The following is a 17,545-nucleotide window of genomic DNA, read 5'->3' as shown; positions in this document are numbered from 1 at the left end:
GTCAGAAGCTGCTTCTTTCCAGCTCCGAACTCCCAGAACCCTCATATCCCTCTGAACTCCATCACTCCACCGACCCCTAGGTCGTCCTCGGCTTCTACGCCCCTCCAAAGTGCCCTCCATCAACCTCTTTGGCGCTCTCGTGCCTTCCATGCGTTGCACTTGCCCTGCCCATTGCATTCTTAACAGATATCACTTTTGGAATGAAGCCTTTTGGATTATACATTTTTGACTTTGATCTATGCATTAAGTTCGATGTAACCTCCATGAGAATTATTTCTATCTCTGGGACCATTTACAATTCTGTCATACACCAATCTCTGAATAAAACCTAATTCATAGCTCTAACAAGAATTCTGTCCTGAGAAACATTGAATGAATTTAAATTGAATACACTTTTAATGCACACCACATATAAAAGTAGGAACAAATTTCAAATAACGAGTTTACACGATTTATTCAATTTTGCGGCCTTATTGCTACATAGCGATCTCTTCCAGGCAACCAATAGCGTAAAACACAGCTCAAATAAGGAAGGTAGTTCATAAGAAACATTCTGTAAATGACAGTACTAATTTTATTCCAGTGTATTTTCTTCAGCTTACATATTTGTGTTATTGTATCCTAAACAATCCTTAATCTATATAAACCCGAACCAAAATTTCCATCATTGAAGACTAGCTTACATAGTTGTTCTAGTAATCAAACCGGGTTTGTAAGAAGCTTGTACTTTTACTTCCAGAACCTTCTAGCTGGCACCAATGTAGCAGATGACAAGTGGCACACCGTGCGCTTTTCACGGCGAGCTTCGAACCTTAAGCTGCAGGTAGACGGAGGGCAGCCAGTACGCGGTACGTTATGTACGTATGCACGGGACGCACCCGCACCATTTTGTTTTCACCCTTATAGTAGTGGATATAAGGTTGGTTTTAATTTGACATTAAAGACAAATAGGGTTACACAAATCATCAAAGTAGCTGATTCTGATAGAGGAGTAGCTAAAAGTTGCCAGATAGTCAATAAAATTAGCATAGGAGATAAACCAAACATAAGCAATAAGATTTCAGTTAAATTATCTAATGTAATATTCCTAAAAATCCAGAAAATATACAGATCAAGAATGAGAATGACGAAATCAAAGAATTATTCCAAACAACCAAGACAAAGTCTTATTAACTTTAGCGGTAAAAGACCATTATTAAAATTGAAATTCACAAAATAAAATGAGGAAGTATGTAGTTAAATACAGTCATAAAAGATTTCGTTTTAGTCATAGTAACAAAATACAAATTATATTAGTGAACTGATAATATACTACTAACCAGTTTAATATTAGTACCAAATCATAAATAGCGATATAACAACAGTAGTTACATATAAGAAAACTTCTTAAATAGTTTAATAATTGCATTTCATTTCGTCATTATTCTTATAAATTGGTGATATTTATTTTTCAAAAACAATCACCTTTGAATGAGATGAAATCAAACCAAGGTTTAACATATTGGGTTGATTTGTGCAATTATGAATCTTAAAATCATTTTTATATGATTTGAAGTTCCTCAAAAAGTGTCCCTTGATATTTGTAGTTCCTATTAGCTGTAGATAGAAGCTTTATCGTATTTTCAGTTTTTTTTAGCGGCACTTGATACCTTCACCTTTCAGTTGTTTTGCTTTTATTTCTTCTTAGTTGACTTCTCCTGTAGCTTGTCTATTGGCGATAACTCAAAATTACTACTTGTTCTTTTGAACATCTATCATGAACACCGGTTATTTTTAAAATTCATTAAATTAGTTCATTTTATTAATGTTAAGTAAAGCACAAGTAGTAACATTTTACAATACAATACACAATTACAAATTATTTAGTTATAAGAACTTATTGTTGTATTGATACATATAATAAACTAGTGTGCGATTTGTTACACTGTAATCTTAATAATCAACACCTTCAAGCTTTTTATTTATCAAACAAGTTTAAATACTCAGAAAAGGTCGAAGTACTTACCTACATACAATATTTTTAAGCAACAGTACAGCTTGGCTATTATTATGCTAAATATCTTCCAGATAGACTCTGTGTAAATACGTTTGAAAAGTGGCTGCTAACTGTAAATTTTAATGGTCTCATTAATAAAGATATTACACCTTCGCAAAGAGGTCTACAACATTTTCGATTAGCTTAATCTATCTCACTAGATTCACTTCAATATATCGACATAAATGTGTCTAACTAGATATCGATTTGATTAAAGCCTAAAACCAGGGTCAATGCGAAGAAGTGATATTTTATTTTTAAGACAATGGAGCATTTACTTTGCCAGTTTCTATTATTTCTACGTCAATGTTGTGACTATATGTATCCTTATATCAAGTACCTCTTTTATCACATATTTTGGTTTACTTTACAGCTGAAACTATTCTAGGAAAAGCTTCAACTTTAGAAATATCGACGCTACATTTAGGAGGACTGTATCATCAAGAAGAAGAAATCCAAATGACGTCAACTTTACCAAATTTAGTTGGATACCTTCAAAAGTTTGTTTTCAATGGAATAAAATACATTGATATGGCAAAGACTTTAGGAATTGGAGTCAGCGATGAAAACAACAATATTTACGATAATTCGAATATAATATTTAATGGGAAATTTGTTAAACCTGATTCTTTGAATGTTTATAAATCAGTAACCTTCAAATCTAAACATACATACGTCGGACTACCATTACTAAAGGCTTATGGTAATACATATTTAGATTTTTATTTCCGTACAACGGAAATGGATGGTCTATTATTTTACAATGGAGGAAAAAAGCAAGATTTTATAGCAGTGGAATTGGTGAATGGCCACATACATTGTGTGTTCAACCTTGGGGATGGAGTGGTAACAATGAAAGATAAGATAAAGAGCTTTCTGAATGATAACCGATGGCATACTGTATCGATAAGAAGACCAACGCCTAAGATTCACACTATGCAAGTAGATGAGGACTTGGAAATGCATACAACAAGTAAGTTTTTTGTCTCACTCAACTTTAAAAGACAATAGAATTTTTTTGCCACATTACTCCAACCTTCTGTGAAACTCGAGCAGTTTTCGATGCTTTTTGTACTGAAAGGGATAAGTACGTCCCATGTTAAATCTGTTAAGATGTTTTAATATGGATTCTAAAGACTTTACGTACACTCTACAAATATAACAGTTTAAGAACTCACTCGTCATCAATGTAATAGTTTAATAGCGACTATTAATACTAAAATTAAGTTTTCTTCTTAACTGAAAGTAGTCATACAAGCTGTATCGTGTTTTTATAAAAATCATCATAAACACATAAACATTTAAAGTACTTCAGAGTCCCTAGACAATAAAAATGAAATCATCAGAATCAGAAACATTATGTACTGTTTTAAAATAATACTCAGAAAGTAAAAAAAGCATACATTCTACAGCAAATCAAAGTAAACTATTGACATAAATAAAACAACAGCACAACTCCTTTGATCCTTAATCCGTATTCCATAACGCTGGCCAAGTGCGTATGGGGTAGACTTCACACGCTTTTGAAAACATTATTAAGAATTCTCAGACATGTAGGTTTCTTTACGATGTTTCTCTACACCGCCACAAGTGATATTCAATTGCTTAAATAAATAAATAAAAAATAAATATAGACCCAAAGTAAGCGTAGCTTGTGTTATGGATACTAAAATAACTGATGATTTTTTTTATGAATATAAAACATATAAATACTTATAATATACAGATAAACATAAAATTGTACTCTTTTGCTATGTACCATCTCTTGTTTATTCTCTCTTGTATATCTCTTGTTTATATCTCAGAAACATTATGTACTGTTTTAAAAAAATACTCAGAAAGTAAAAAAGAGCATACATTCTACAGCAAATCAAAGTAAACTATTGACATAAATAAGACAACAGCAGAACTCCTTTGATCGAGGCCTAACATTGAACTATATCTGAAATTAACTTGAATAATACCATCAATATTGATTTGAATAGCCGAACTACTTTGGTAGCTGTTTATATGAATCTGCATTAATATGAAGTTGTTCCAGGTTCAAATCTAATGCTGGAGTTGGACAGCGTGCTATACGTGGGTGGTGTGCCAAAAGACATGTACACGTCTCTACCCGTAGGAGTTTTATCAAGACAAGGTTTTGAAGGTTGTATGTCCAGTTTGGACTTACCTGGTGAATCGCCTTCATTGATTGAGGATGCTGTGGTACCTAGTTCATCACTAGTCTCAGGATGTGAAGGTACTTAGATTTTTGTTTTTATAATTTTAAATTATACTAATTTCATTCCACCTGAATTATAGTGTATAACACAATAAATTTATTTTACTACAATATAAACGCCGTGATTTTTTGATTGTCAAAGATAGGAAACCCATTGTATGTACATTAGTTCTAAGCAATATTCAAAATAATTAAAATCTACTACACAAGTCTTGAAACTAAAAACATGATCATAAATAAATGAATTTTTAATTTTTTTTTTTTTAATTTTTAATATTCTGCTCCATGAAACGACTGCATTTGATTGAACTGAAGTCGCCGCCGCACCACGCCGCTGACACTCGTTGTAGGGTGCTTCTTAAATACCAAACTATCATTTTAAATATTTTCTTCACCAATGAATAGTAGTCATGCGGCAAAAAACCGTGTATTTCTCATCATCATCGTCAACCTATTAATAGCCCATTGCAGGGCATTGGTCTTCTCTCAGAATGAGAAGGGTGTAGGCCGTAGTCTACCACGCTGGCCACGTTCGGATTGGTAGACCCTTGAGAACGTGGTCAACAAGTCTCAGGCATGCAGGTTTCCTCACGATGTTTTCCTTCACCTTTTAAAGCAAGCGATATTTAAAGTACGAAAATTAAGCTTAATTGCTTAAATTAAAAACGCACATAACTCCGAAAAGTTGGTGCGTGCGAACCTCGAACTCGGTATCCCTGTAAGGAAATCCGAAGCCTTACCCACTTGGCTATCACCGCAACATTTCTATAGTTTTGTATAAAATGGTGTTATTATAATTCTTCTTATCAATATTCTGTGTATACTTTCTGTTTTTTTTTTTGTATAAAATGGTGCCTATATTTAATCTTCTTTAAACTTTATCCATGTTTAATCGGGTCTCCTTTACTCTTTATCTTTCTGTTAACATTTTCAGGTCCTACGAAATGTACACACAATGCGTGCGCCAACAAAGGTGTTTGCGTGCAGCAGTGGAACACATACGTGTGCGATTGCGACTTGACTTCATTCACTGGACCTACTTGTTACGATGGTATGTCGAATGTCTATTACGGTATATTTATTTAAAGTTAAATTTTTATAGAAATCGAAAGTTTTCCTTACACTTCACACCATTATTAAAAGAAACTTTAACTAAATTACATGTAATTTACTAATTAGGCTCTCGTCTGAAAGTAGGAAGAGCTTAATCCGTATTCCATAACGCTGGCCAAGTGCGTATGGTGGTAGACTTCACACGCTTTTGAAAATATTATTGAGAATTCTTAGACATGTAGGTTTCTGAACGATGTTTCTCTTCACCGCTACAAGTGATATTCAATTGCTTAAATAAATAAATAAAAAATATATAGACCCAAAGTAAGCGTAGCTTGTGTTATGGGTACTAAACTAACTGATGATTATTTTTATGAATATAAAACACATAAATACTTATAATGTACAGATAAACATAAACTTGTACTCTCTTGCTATGTACCATCTCTTGTTTATTCTCTCTTGTATATCTCTTGTTTATACCTCTGTAACTACTTTTTTCTTTGGTGTACAATAAAAGTGTATTCATTCATTCATAAACACCCAGACATTTACAAAATCCATGATCATCACAACAAAAAATTCCAGCTGTGAGAATCGAACTCACGGCCTTGAACTTAGAAAGAAGAGTCACTGCACACTGCGCCAACCGGCTGTCCAAAATAAAAAAGTACATAACTCCAATAAGTTTAAGGCTCTGACCAGTACCACTATAGCCTAATGACCACTTTATACATTTTCTCATACATAATATGTTAAATTGTCTTTCCAATTTCTAGAATCAATCGCCTACGAGTTTGGACCCGGTAGAGGTATCATCACATATACATTTCCGCCAAGCGCTGTCGCCGATACGGAAACCGACAAAGTTGCTGTTGGCTTTGTTACCAGCAAGTCAGATGCTGTTCTGATGAGGATCGAGTCTTCAAATACCCAGGATTATATGCAAATGGAAATTGTGAGTTCCGTCGACTTTAAATTTTAAAACTGTATTCTCAACTGCTATTAAAGTTTTACTCAACTCGCCATAAACCTCATACCTACCTTTTCTATTCCTTCATCAACATCAACTCATTACCGGCCCACTAGAGGGCACAGGTCTCCTCTCACAATAAGATGGATCACAAGCCGTTGAAAACATTGCTAAAATGAAAACGCACATAACTCCTAAAAGTCAGTGGTGCGGTGCCCGGGCTCGAACTCGGTCTCCACGAAAGAAAAGCCGAAGCCTTACTCACTAGGCTATCACGCTATTTTTTTCCCTAATTGTTTTATTTTATTGTAGATATTAATTGATGGACATTGGTTTTTGAAGCGTACACAAACAGACATAACATTTTTATATATATAGATATGAATACAATTATAAATATAATAACTATATTATTATATTAGTAGTATGTACTTTAGTGTGTAAATTTATGTATTGTTTTTTTTAACTGCGATTTTCAATCTCTCATGTAAATTCCTATCGTATAGGTTACCTAAAATAGATCACTTTTAGTGACAAGGTCCCCTTTTGCCTGTATTTTTTTAATGTATATTTTTAATTTATCACATACTACGCAATTAAGATGTTTAAATAAATTAATTAATTAACAGGTGAAGCTAATATACACTGTGTTAAAAGGACATGAGACTGTAATTTTTCAAGAGAGAATGTTTATTTAGATTCGCGGCAATCTCTTCATGGTGTACAATGTGGGCGACGGCGACCACCCGCTGGGGGACGAGGCGGCTCGCGTGGACGACGGTGCCTACCACGTGGCCCGGTTCACGCGGAACGGCAGCCGGGCGGCGCTGCAGCTAGACAACTACGCTGTTAACATCCGGCACCCACAAGGTACGGTACGCCGTTAACATTCGGCACACACAAGGTACGCTACGCTGTTAACATCCGGCACCCACAAGGTACGCTACGCCGTTAACATCCGGCACACACAAGGTACGCTACGCCGTTAACATCCGGCACACACAAGGTACGCTACGCTGCTAACATCCGGCACCCACAAGGTACGATACGCCGTTAACATCCGGTACCCACAAGGTCAAGTTTTGCGGATACAATCATACTATATTTTTAAGTAAATTATAAAGGAAGATTTACAGCTACTGTATGGATACCTATAACATAGAAAAAACACGATTGGATTCCTATTCATTAGGGTAAAAACTACAGTGGGTGCGTTTTTTTTTATGATCGCAGCAATATATATATCGCAGCAATATATATATAAATACTATTTTGAATCTCATCCACCCCAAAATAGAGAAAAAAAAGACAAAAAATAAGTATATTTTCAAATTGGTTGGGCTATTTGTGTTAGCGAGTTATTGTATATATTTACATATATACAATAACGTGCTTCTGCCCGCGACTTTGCCTGCGTGGACTTCTGAATAGCTTCGCTCGTTAACAATTTTTAATCTTACCACGGGAACTATTTGAGAGATCGGTATAGAAAGTATACGTCTGAAGTGCATACCAATTTAAAAGCGGTCTGCCAACGGCTTAGCTCGTAAACAATTTTCAATTTTCCTTCGGAAACTACTTAAGGAATCGGAATAAAAGGTAGCCTATTTTCTTTTCCATGTCAAAGGCTACATGCATGCCAAATTTCATCTCAATCCGTTCAGCCGTGATTGAGTTACAAACATCCACACTTTCACACTGGAACACAGACCTTTTGTGTGATGTTTTTCAATGTCTGGATGTTTGTTTGTATATACTATTCATAAAAATATTCATCAGTCATCTTAGTACCCGTAACACAAGCTACGGTTACTTTGGGGCTAGACTGCGACGTGTGTATTGTCGTAGTATATTTATTTATTTGTTGCAGGTGGACAGCAATCTTCGATCTTCAACAGCATGTCTCGTGTCACGATTGGTGGTGGGCACGGCGGTGGAAGGTCATTCAGCGGAGTGGTAGCTGGGCTGGTGGTGAATGGGGCGCGGTTGCTAGACCTGGCTGCTGCGGTGGATCCCTCTGCCGCTTTACGGGGCGATGTGAGAAGGGCTCATACTCCACTGGACAGAGATATCAATCGGATGCAGCAAGTAAGCAGTTCTGTCACCATTATTATGACGGCCGATTGGCGCAGTGGGCAGCGACCCTGCTTTCTGAGTCCAAGGCCGTGGGTTCGATTCCCACAACTGGACAATATTTGTGTGATGAACATGAATGTTTATTCATAACAAATATTCATCAGTCATCTTAGTACCCATAACACAAGCTACGCTTACTTTGGGGCTAGGTGGCGATGTGTGTATTGTCGAAGTATATTTATTATTTATTTATTATAAACTAGCTGTTTTAGAAATCCCGTGATAAACTTTTGTTTTCCAGGCTGGAGACAAAAAACATGTCCCCCGATTATATCCCCCTGACAAGGGATATAACAAACGTGTCCACCTGCTAAAGCGCGGGAACAAGTAATAGGAGTTTTACCCCCGTTTATTATTACACATATATTATTTGGATATTAACTCCACTTGTGCGCCAGTGCTCTGGGAGTTGGTATAGCTGTGGGAGAAGATAATTTTTGATCCTCTCCCCGGAGAGATAATTATCTCCTGCCCATGTTAGTTGTGATAAAAATTTGTTTATGTTACTCTTCGTCCTTTTAACTAACTCCTTCCCAAAAATCAGGTTTATTCGTTGCTTATTTATTTATTTAAACATCTTTATTGCGTAATATAGGAGAAATTATAAATATAGTTAAACAAAAAATTAAAAGCAAAAGGCGACCTTATCACTAAAAGTGATCTCTGCCAGGTAACCTTACCGATAGTACACAATAAAACATGAGAGACGGGAAATCGCAATTAAAATAAACAATACAAAAGAGATAAATAAAATAAGATATAAATAAATATATATAAATATAAATATACAATAACAAATATTTATAAATGCTTAGTTATATACTCGTATTTTAGTTACTTCCACAGCATTATGTGATATGGAATTTTACTTTGGGGTAATGCTGCTGATATTAGCACTATTTTCGTGCTGTAGAAGAGGGCTGTTCGTTCGATCTCCAAAATGGGTCCGAATCGTAGCGTACAACTTGCGTAGGAATCTTTGTTTTAACTGGGATTAAATTTAGCATTTGTTACTCTCCGTTCATACAGTGAACTCTATGCCAAAAATCAAGTCGAGTGGTTGCTTAGGGCGTTAAAGAAGGACAAACAAACATACATAGTTTTGCAATTATTACGGTTTTCTACAAATCCTTTGGTTTTACTGAAAATAAAATAACTCTATGTTGCTCTTTGTTTTTACAACTAACTCCTTGCCAAAAATCAGATTGATTGGTCGGTTAAAGCGTTAAGGAAGGACAAACTATTACGGTTTTTTACAAATCCCGTGGGAGCCGTTGGTAATACTGAGACAAAAATTAGCCTGTGTTGCTCTCCGCCTTTCAACTAACTCTTTGCCAAAAAGCAGGTTGATTGGTTGCTTAGTTAGGGCGTGATAGAAGGGCAAACAAACAAATATACCTACTTCCGTATTTATAATACTAGCTGATATAAGGATTTTTTACAAATTCCATGGGAGCCGTTGGCTTTACTGTACTTAGATAAGAGTTACCCTATGTTGCTCTCTGTCTTTTCATCTAACTCCTTGCTAAAAATCGGGTTGATTGGTCGCTTAGGGCGTTAACGTACACATTTTTGCAATTATTACGGTTTTTAACAAATCCCGTGGGAACGCCTTGGTTTTTCTGGGATAAAAATTAGCCTATGTTGCTATCTGTCTTTTCAACTTACTCTTTGCTACATATTATAAAGTTGACTGGTTGTTCAGGGCGTTAAGTAAGGCCATACAAAAAACAATCACACCGGTGTACTAAGTAGCAATAATATGAAATATTATAAAAATTAAGCTTAATTTGCTATACTCCGCGAAAAGCAGGAGAATCTGTGCATGAGCATCCTCAAGAGATGTTGACTTTACAATGAATAATTGTTAAGTAAACTTTTCTTAACAATTATTCATTGTAAAGTCATCATCTCCTGAGGATGCTCCGGTTTCGGAGCGAAACGTGCGTAGAGGGTATATTGCCGAAGATCTGTTTGGTGTGGAGTATAAGGATTGAAGAAATTATAAATTACACCACACAGATTCTCCTGCTTTTCGCGGAGTATAGCAAATTAAGCTTAATTTTGATAATATATCATGGATTTCCGCAAAGTAACGCCTGCTTCTATCCAATAATAATATGAAATACTTCCAGACGCCACCATCGGGCTATGGAGGCCCGGGCGTGTTGGACGAGCTGGTGTATTCGGGCGCCGGTTCCGGTTGCAGGGATGACGACGAGGACGCCTGCGTGCTTCCTGACGCAGGGTCGGGAGACGACCTGATTACTCCCGTGTATGTTCCTTCTACGAGGCGGCCGCCTTCTAAGATGCATAAGGTATACAGCTATCTCCAGTTTAGTAAAACTAACTTACCGGCGATAATTTTTTTGGCTTATGGAGAAGGTTTTTTCACAGGGTTTTTTAAGGGGTATTACTTGAGGCATTGTATATTTAACGCATTACGCACTTAGTTTGCGGGAAAAGAAAAATATTCCCTAGGTTATATACATTTGACGGCCAAATGTGGGCAGCGCAGTGGGCAGTGACCCTTTTTTTGTTGGTGGAAAAGCTTCTTGCTACCTCCGACCCTTGGGCAGGACGGAGATTCTTCGTGGTGGAAAGCTTCTTGGTATATTTATTTATAATTTTTTTTATGTAATGGAGAAGGTTTTTTCTCGAGTTTTACATGAGACATTGTCTATTAAATGCATTACGCATTCAGTTGGTGGGGAAAGAAAATATATCCTAGGTTATATAAATTCAATAAACCTTAACCTTTGTTTTTTTTAGGGGGATAAAAGCGAGAAAATGATGAAGCCATGCGACGACGAAGATTGCATCGAGGGCTCAGGTTCAAGTAGTGAAGATATCACAGAACCGGAGCATCCTATGACCACGTAAGATTTCACGAGTCCAGTCAGTAGCCAATTCCAGTCCAACGCTGGACAAATGGAGGAGAGGCCAAGAGAAAATAAGAGATGATGCAGCCTAGGATGAAACGCGCTTGTCTAGGAGATGCCTATTCACTCTTGATTTGAAGAAACCCATAATATAGGTATCGGAGAAGAAAGAAGGAAGAAGGGCATTCCAGACCTTGCGTGTTTGTACGATGGGACATCAACTACGTAACGGTGCAGATTCTTACGATGCCTTGCAGTTTCGATGGTAGAAATGAAGATGGAACCAAATTAAATAGTTTCTGAGACGGTGATGATCGCAGTAGATGGTAGAAGTAGTGCAGACGTGACTGCCCGTTCTCTGTTAGAGCCTTAGTCGCCTTATACGACAGCTGCTTAAAGAGGGAGAAAGTGTGGTGTTGTCACCACACCTCCACTTCATTTAGCTTTCATGACGTGTCAGTGACGGCAGATCAGAATGCAGTTGTCCGTATTCTGAACTTACGCCACCTCACGATACGGCGTACATTTACGCCGTATCATTTATGTGGATTGGCGGACGTAGAGTCCGCCAATCCACATTGGGACACACACTGGGACAGCGTGGTGGACTACGGCGTAAACCCTTCTCATTGTTGGAAGACACCCGTGCCTTGTAGTAAGTCGATAATGGATTGATATGATGATGATGATATTCATCTTTGTATGGTTTGTGGTTATTGTTATCAAACACAGATACATTTTGATTGACCTTATGTAAAGCATGGTTTATTTGAGGCTGGCGCCAGTTTAACAGGCAAGGTATTCGGTGGTTATATTTTATTGTTGTTTCACAATGTACTTTCACATAATCTTATTTATTAAGTGTGACACTTCACGCTATGTAGGCTTGGGTGCTCAGATAAAGTAATTTTGGTGAGAGAGGACATAGCGGTTGACATGACGGCCGATTGGCGCAGTTTGCAGCGACCCTGCTTTCCGAGCCCAAGCGTGGGTTCGATTCCCACTACTGGAAAATGTTTGTGTGATGAGCATGAATGTTTTTCAGTGTCTGGGTGTTTATATGTATATTCTAAGTATTTATGTATATTATTTACAAATATATTCATCATTCATTTAAGTACCCGTACCACAAGCTACGCTTATTTTGCGGCTAGATGGCGATGTGTCTATTGTCGTTGTATATTTATTTATTTTATTTATTTAGACATCCGCTGTCAGTTATAATTCAGCTTTCTAGTCATTAGGGATGAGCCTGTAAACTAATGATTTTTCTACTTTTTGAATTCTATACAAATCATTACTTTTTTAGTTCTGGAGCAAGCAGCACTCACGCAATGACGTCACCGACGATGTCTATATCAACTGAACACGTGGACAAGACAGTGGGCTCAACTGACGGTGGCACCGATAGCACTGGTACCACGAAGAGTGACACCACTCTCCCAGACCACGATAACATGCACGCTGGTACCGTTGACAGTGGTACCATCCCCGATAAGGGAACTACACCTACTGATGGTAAGATGTCAATAGACCTATCAAGAAACCCGAGCTAGATACTAACGAAAAATAATATAATGTCAGTTTATTTCTATTGTAGTTTTTCTTCTTTTTTTTCGCCTGTTTATGTTTTGTTGTTTGCACTATCCCACTTTTACGCTTTTTGTTACTTTCACCAAAGGTTGTCTGTAAGAGATTGCTTTTGCAATAAGACCACCTTTGCACACAATAGTATTTATATATTTTATTTTATGTGTTTTAAATTTTTTTTTCATTTCCTTGTGTGTTTCTTGTATTGTTTCAAAGTTTTTGCAATGAAGTATTCAAACTTTTAATGATACCAAAACCAGCCAGATACAAATAGTATAGCCAAAGAGATTTGATTATTAGTTCATACATACTATTATTATTATGTTTATTATAACATAAAAATACCCATCGGGCATCTTACCTACTATACCTATAACACAAGGTACACTTTGTGTATTGTACATTATTTATTTATATACTACGTACATTTCTTTATATACTATCTACTTGGAAGATCTGCCATGTTGGATTTAAGAATTGATATTTCATTGATGATTATCGGAGGACCTATCTGGCGCGTTGGACTTATAAGTGATAAGTCCCGAGTTCGATCCCCAGAATGGTCAATTATTGAAATGTCAGCTGGGGCTATCTGTCGAAATATCGACAAAACCAAAAATATTATCGTGGTATGTACAACGGGTACATACCACGATAATAATTTTAGCTAACTTAGTATAGCACCGAAATGTAATTAGGTTAACTTGAAAGTACCAATATTCAAAGTCAAAGTCAAAGTCAAAAATATCTTAATTCAAGTAGACCCATAGGTGGCACTTTTGATGCGTACATAATAATTACACGGTAGTGTGATGATGGCGATAACCAGATTCGTAAACTTGAAGCCAAAGCTACGAGGGTTCCAAACGCGTCCTGGTCTAAGAAGAAGCCCACAACAAACTTAGCCGGGTGTTTTTTTTTTTGTTATCACCATCTCACAATGTCATTTAAAATTATTAGAAGAGCAACCTGTTTAGAGCAATAATTCACACCCAAGCTTTTTTATCGATTACTTAGTCCTTTATACTATAATAGGACTTTTCTATAAGCTTACGTTTAAAAATTAAATAATTATAATATTTGAAATGGAATTGTTATACTTCACAGACCGTTCTCACCCTGGACATTTCACTCCAACAATGACGGGCCGGCACACAGAATCGACCCACACGACCGAAGACCATCGCATCCCGGACTACGAGGACCATCATCAGATTGAGATAGAAACACGCTCTCCAACCTACGAGATAGAGGAGGGCCAAGACCGGGTGCCAGGCAGAGTCCATCCAGATTACAACGGATATGAGCATGAGATCACCACGAAGTGGTACCATCCAAAGACCACAGACAATAGGGTAACGCCACCTGATTCCGAGTTTCTTGCTACTATTGTTGGTGAGTCAGCTTCCTTAACATATATTTTTAATCAATGTTACTCGTGTTAAGATGAAGGTAGGACTTTGACTTCACTTTCGGGGGTTGGGTTCAAATCCCAGCTCTCACTTTTCTAAGTTATACGCGTTTAAGCAATTGAAATATCACTTGCTTCAATTGGTAAAGGACACATCGTGAGGAAACCTGCATGCCTGAGAGACCTCCATAATGTTCTCAAGGTCGTGTGAAGTTCTTATTGTAGGAGACCGATGCCCTGTATTGGGCCGTTCATGAGTCTAGGTCTAGGTTGCCTAAGGTTACCTAGAAGAGATCATTCTAAGCAATAAGACCGCCTTTGCTATTCTAATTTTTGAGATTCTTATATTCCTGTTCACAGCAGCATTGCTGTATCATGCCTATGCCTATATGACACAGGGCTGTTTTTTTAGAACGGGTTCAAAAGTCAAAGTCAAAGTCAAAAACATCTTTATTCAAGAAGATAGATGATACTCGATACGTAAACGATAAAAAAGCTTGGGTGTAAATTATTGCTCTAACCAGGTTGCTCTTCTAATAATTTAAAATTACATTGTGAGATGGCGATAACAAAAAAAAAAAAAAAAAACACCCGGCTAAGTTTGTTGTGGGCTTCTTCTTAGACCGGGACGCGTTTGGAACCCTCGTAGCTTTAGTTTTAAGTTTACGAATGTGGTTATCGCCATCATCTCACTACCGTGTAATTCTTATGTACGCATCAAAAGTGCCACCTGTGGGCCTACTTGAATAAAGATATTTTTGACTTTGACTTTGACTTTATGGCATAGATGGCACTTATGACCATAAAGTTGGCACTTATGACCATTTATGGCCATGTAAGTAATATAGGCTACTTTTAACTCCAGAAAACAAACGGTTCCCACGGGATTTGTAATAAACGCGGGCGAAGAACGCGGGCTACAACTAGTTGTATTACAAATAAAATAAAAAATCTTTCGTAAGGATTTCCACGTATCGCGGACTTTTGCTTTTGTGCCTGGCTTAAAGTTGTCGGTCTACCTAGCGGGGTGTCTACCAAGGCTGCATCTAGCATCTAGGAACCCCAATAATTAAAGCTATGTAAGGAAGACTCCAACACTCATCGATTTGATTTCTTTGGTTCCAGGTATCGTAGCGACCGTACTGATAGCTGTCGTAGTAGTAGCGATAATAGTATTGAAGCTGGTGTTCCGCGTCGACACCTCGTATAAGGTCACGGAAGACAAAAGTTATCAGCAAAGTGCCAGTGCAGCTTTACTGGGCAATCAGGTGATGTATATTGTTTACTTTCTTACTAATATTACAAATGTGAAAGTAGGTTACATATCCAATTAAACATAACTTGCTTTAACTGTCCAAAAATATATCGGGAGAAAGAAACGTATGATAGTTTTCTGTAATATTCTCAAAGTGTACCGCAATTGGCCAGAGTGGTGCGCTACAGCCTCAATCTTTCTCATTTCGATAGGAGATCCATGGCCTCTAGAAGGTTGGTAAGGGGTTGACAATAATTTCACGCTTTAAAAACTGAATTGATCATCATTAAATATATGGTAGATGTAAATTATCAGAGGTTGAAAAAAGTAACCCTACCTTAAACACCCCTCTACTGTAAAAAGTATAGTTGTTCTCGACGGATAGAAAAATAACTTTTAGAAAATGATTACCCGTGGTAAATTAAAATATATACATAAGAGGATGCGAAGACGCGGACGAAAGCTACATATTAAGGTATCAAGTTCAACGGAAGATAGACTGATAGTCGATAGGTTCAAAATCTCGCCTGCTGATACTATATTTACATGCAATGATAGTAACGAGCTTATATTTTGGGTCTCCATATTCTGTAGCCAGAATTCGGTCAAAAAAACTAGGACATAATATGTTAAAGTAAACCGAGAGATCGTTGTAAATGCAGTAAATTGCTTACTTTATTTCTAGCCGTCAAATCGGTACAGCAAACTGTTGCAAAACTTCAAGCATTCAAACAAATTTATAAAACACCACAGAATTTCCCAATCATCGCAGATTATTGCAAATAAGCTCAATATAAATAGGTACCTATGGACATTCGCAAAATAACAACATATTTTTTCTTCTGTTCTAGTGGACATCGAATGAATAATATAATGTTTGTTTCTCCAGGCCCACTCAAGTTACCAAACCGCTTCAAGTGTCCCAGCCGGTGGAGCAGCGAGGAACCTCGAGCCACTGCCACTCAACCGGAATGGCACCACCCCCCTCGCGCCACTCCCGCAGCCCGTCAAGCGAGACGGCATCAAGGAGTGGTACGTGTAAGACAGAGATGGATATACCACCCGCTGTTGTGTTTACAAAGGTGTTGCGTCACTTGTACTGATAAAACGTAGTCGAATTGTATAACGATTTTGACCATTTAAGCCTTAGGAGACGTTTTCAAAGCAACAATTTATCATACAGAATTTAACAAGGACCTTTGACTCTGCTAATACTTGAAAATTGCAGTTTTCTAAGCAGGTTGCATTTATTGAGAGCGGTTTGCTACTGCTTTTAGATATATAAGCGAAGTACATGAAGTAAATAAGTGCATGAAGCAAAGTATAATCCCAGCTGTAATCCCATTGGATCGGAATTTGATTTTACTTTATCGTCCTCATGTGAGCAACAGCGTCTCTTCTATAAATAAAATTCAGTCTCCTATGGTTTAAATGATCCAAGAAACCACAGTCATTACACAACCATGTCATACTAATTTTATCATCGATTCATTATTGATTCTTACCTACTTTTTTTGGTGGAGTAATCAGACAAGGTGCTAAACTTCAACATTGTAGGTCTACTATGTGTATTGCGAAGGTTGACTCGGTTATGTGAAATATGGATTATTATTATCGTCATCATTACAATCCCATTACCATAGGGCACGGCTCTCTTCTTAGAATGAGAAGGGCTTAGAGGAAAATTCAGAACTATTCGGAGCTTGGCTGTCTTTCATTAAGCGCTTGGTTACTTTGAGTTTTCTTAGCCCATAGATAATGACCATATTTTTGGGTGATTAGACTTAAAAGGAGGTAAACACTATTCAAAGACCATTGCCTTCAAGCAAGGAATTTTAGATAAGAATAATAGGACGTCAAGATTCCTTAATGCTGTCCACGTTAAGGATTCTTGACGTCCTATTCGATAATATATCTAAACCAAGTTGAATTCGAGAACCTACATCTTATCACAGAGTGCTATATGTACGATTTTCTTTCTATATC

The 17,545-nt window shown here is 37.1% G+C and overlaps 1 protein-coding gene across 1 annotated transcript in view; it reads left to right on the top strand.

Annotated features, from left to right (window-relative positions):
- The window catches only part of LOC120631889 (neurexin-1-like), a 107,460-nt gene extending 90,522 nt beyond the window's left edge, over positions 1-16,938 (top strand). Inside the window, exons 12-24 of the mRNA XM_039901552.1 lie at positions 740-857; positions 2,409-3,008; positions 4,077-4,277; positions 5,194-5,310; positions 6,092-6,270; positions 6,984-7,155; positions 8,156-8,373; positions 10,557-10,739; positions 11,194-11,300; positions 12,613-12,821; positions 14,001-14,288; positions 15,430-15,572; positions 16,449-16,938. Coding sequence (XP_039757486.1) covers positions 740-857; positions 2,409-3,008; positions 4,077-4,277; positions 5,194-5,310; positions 6,092-6,270; positions 6,984-7,155; positions 8,156-8,373; positions 10,557-10,739; positions 11,194-11,300; positions 12,613-12,821; positions 14,001-14,288; positions 15,430-15,572; positions 16,449-16,601 — 2,688 coding nt within the window. The 3' untranslated portion in view covers positions 16,602-16,938. The remainder of the gene's footprint in view (positions 1-739; positions 858-2,408; positions 3,009-4,076; positions 4,278-5,193; positions 5,311-6,091; positions 6,271-6,983; positions 7,156-8,155; positions 8,374-10,556; positions 10,740-11,193; positions 11,301-12,612; positions 12,822-14,000; positions 14,289-15,429; positions 15,573-16,448) is intronic.
- Positions 16,939-17,545: the final 607 nt, after the last annotated feature.

This window comes from Pararge aegeria, chromosome 19 (assembly GCF_905163445.1).
Source record: "Pararge aegeria chromosome 19, ilParAegt1.1, whole genome shotgun sequence".
In the NCBI taxonomy this organism is placed as follows: Eukaryota; Metazoa; Arthropoda; class Insecta; order Lepidoptera; family Nymphalidae; genus Pararge; species Pararge aegeria.
Note: the sequence above shows the minus strand (reverse complement) of the source record. Positions and strands in the feature narration are given on the sequence as shown.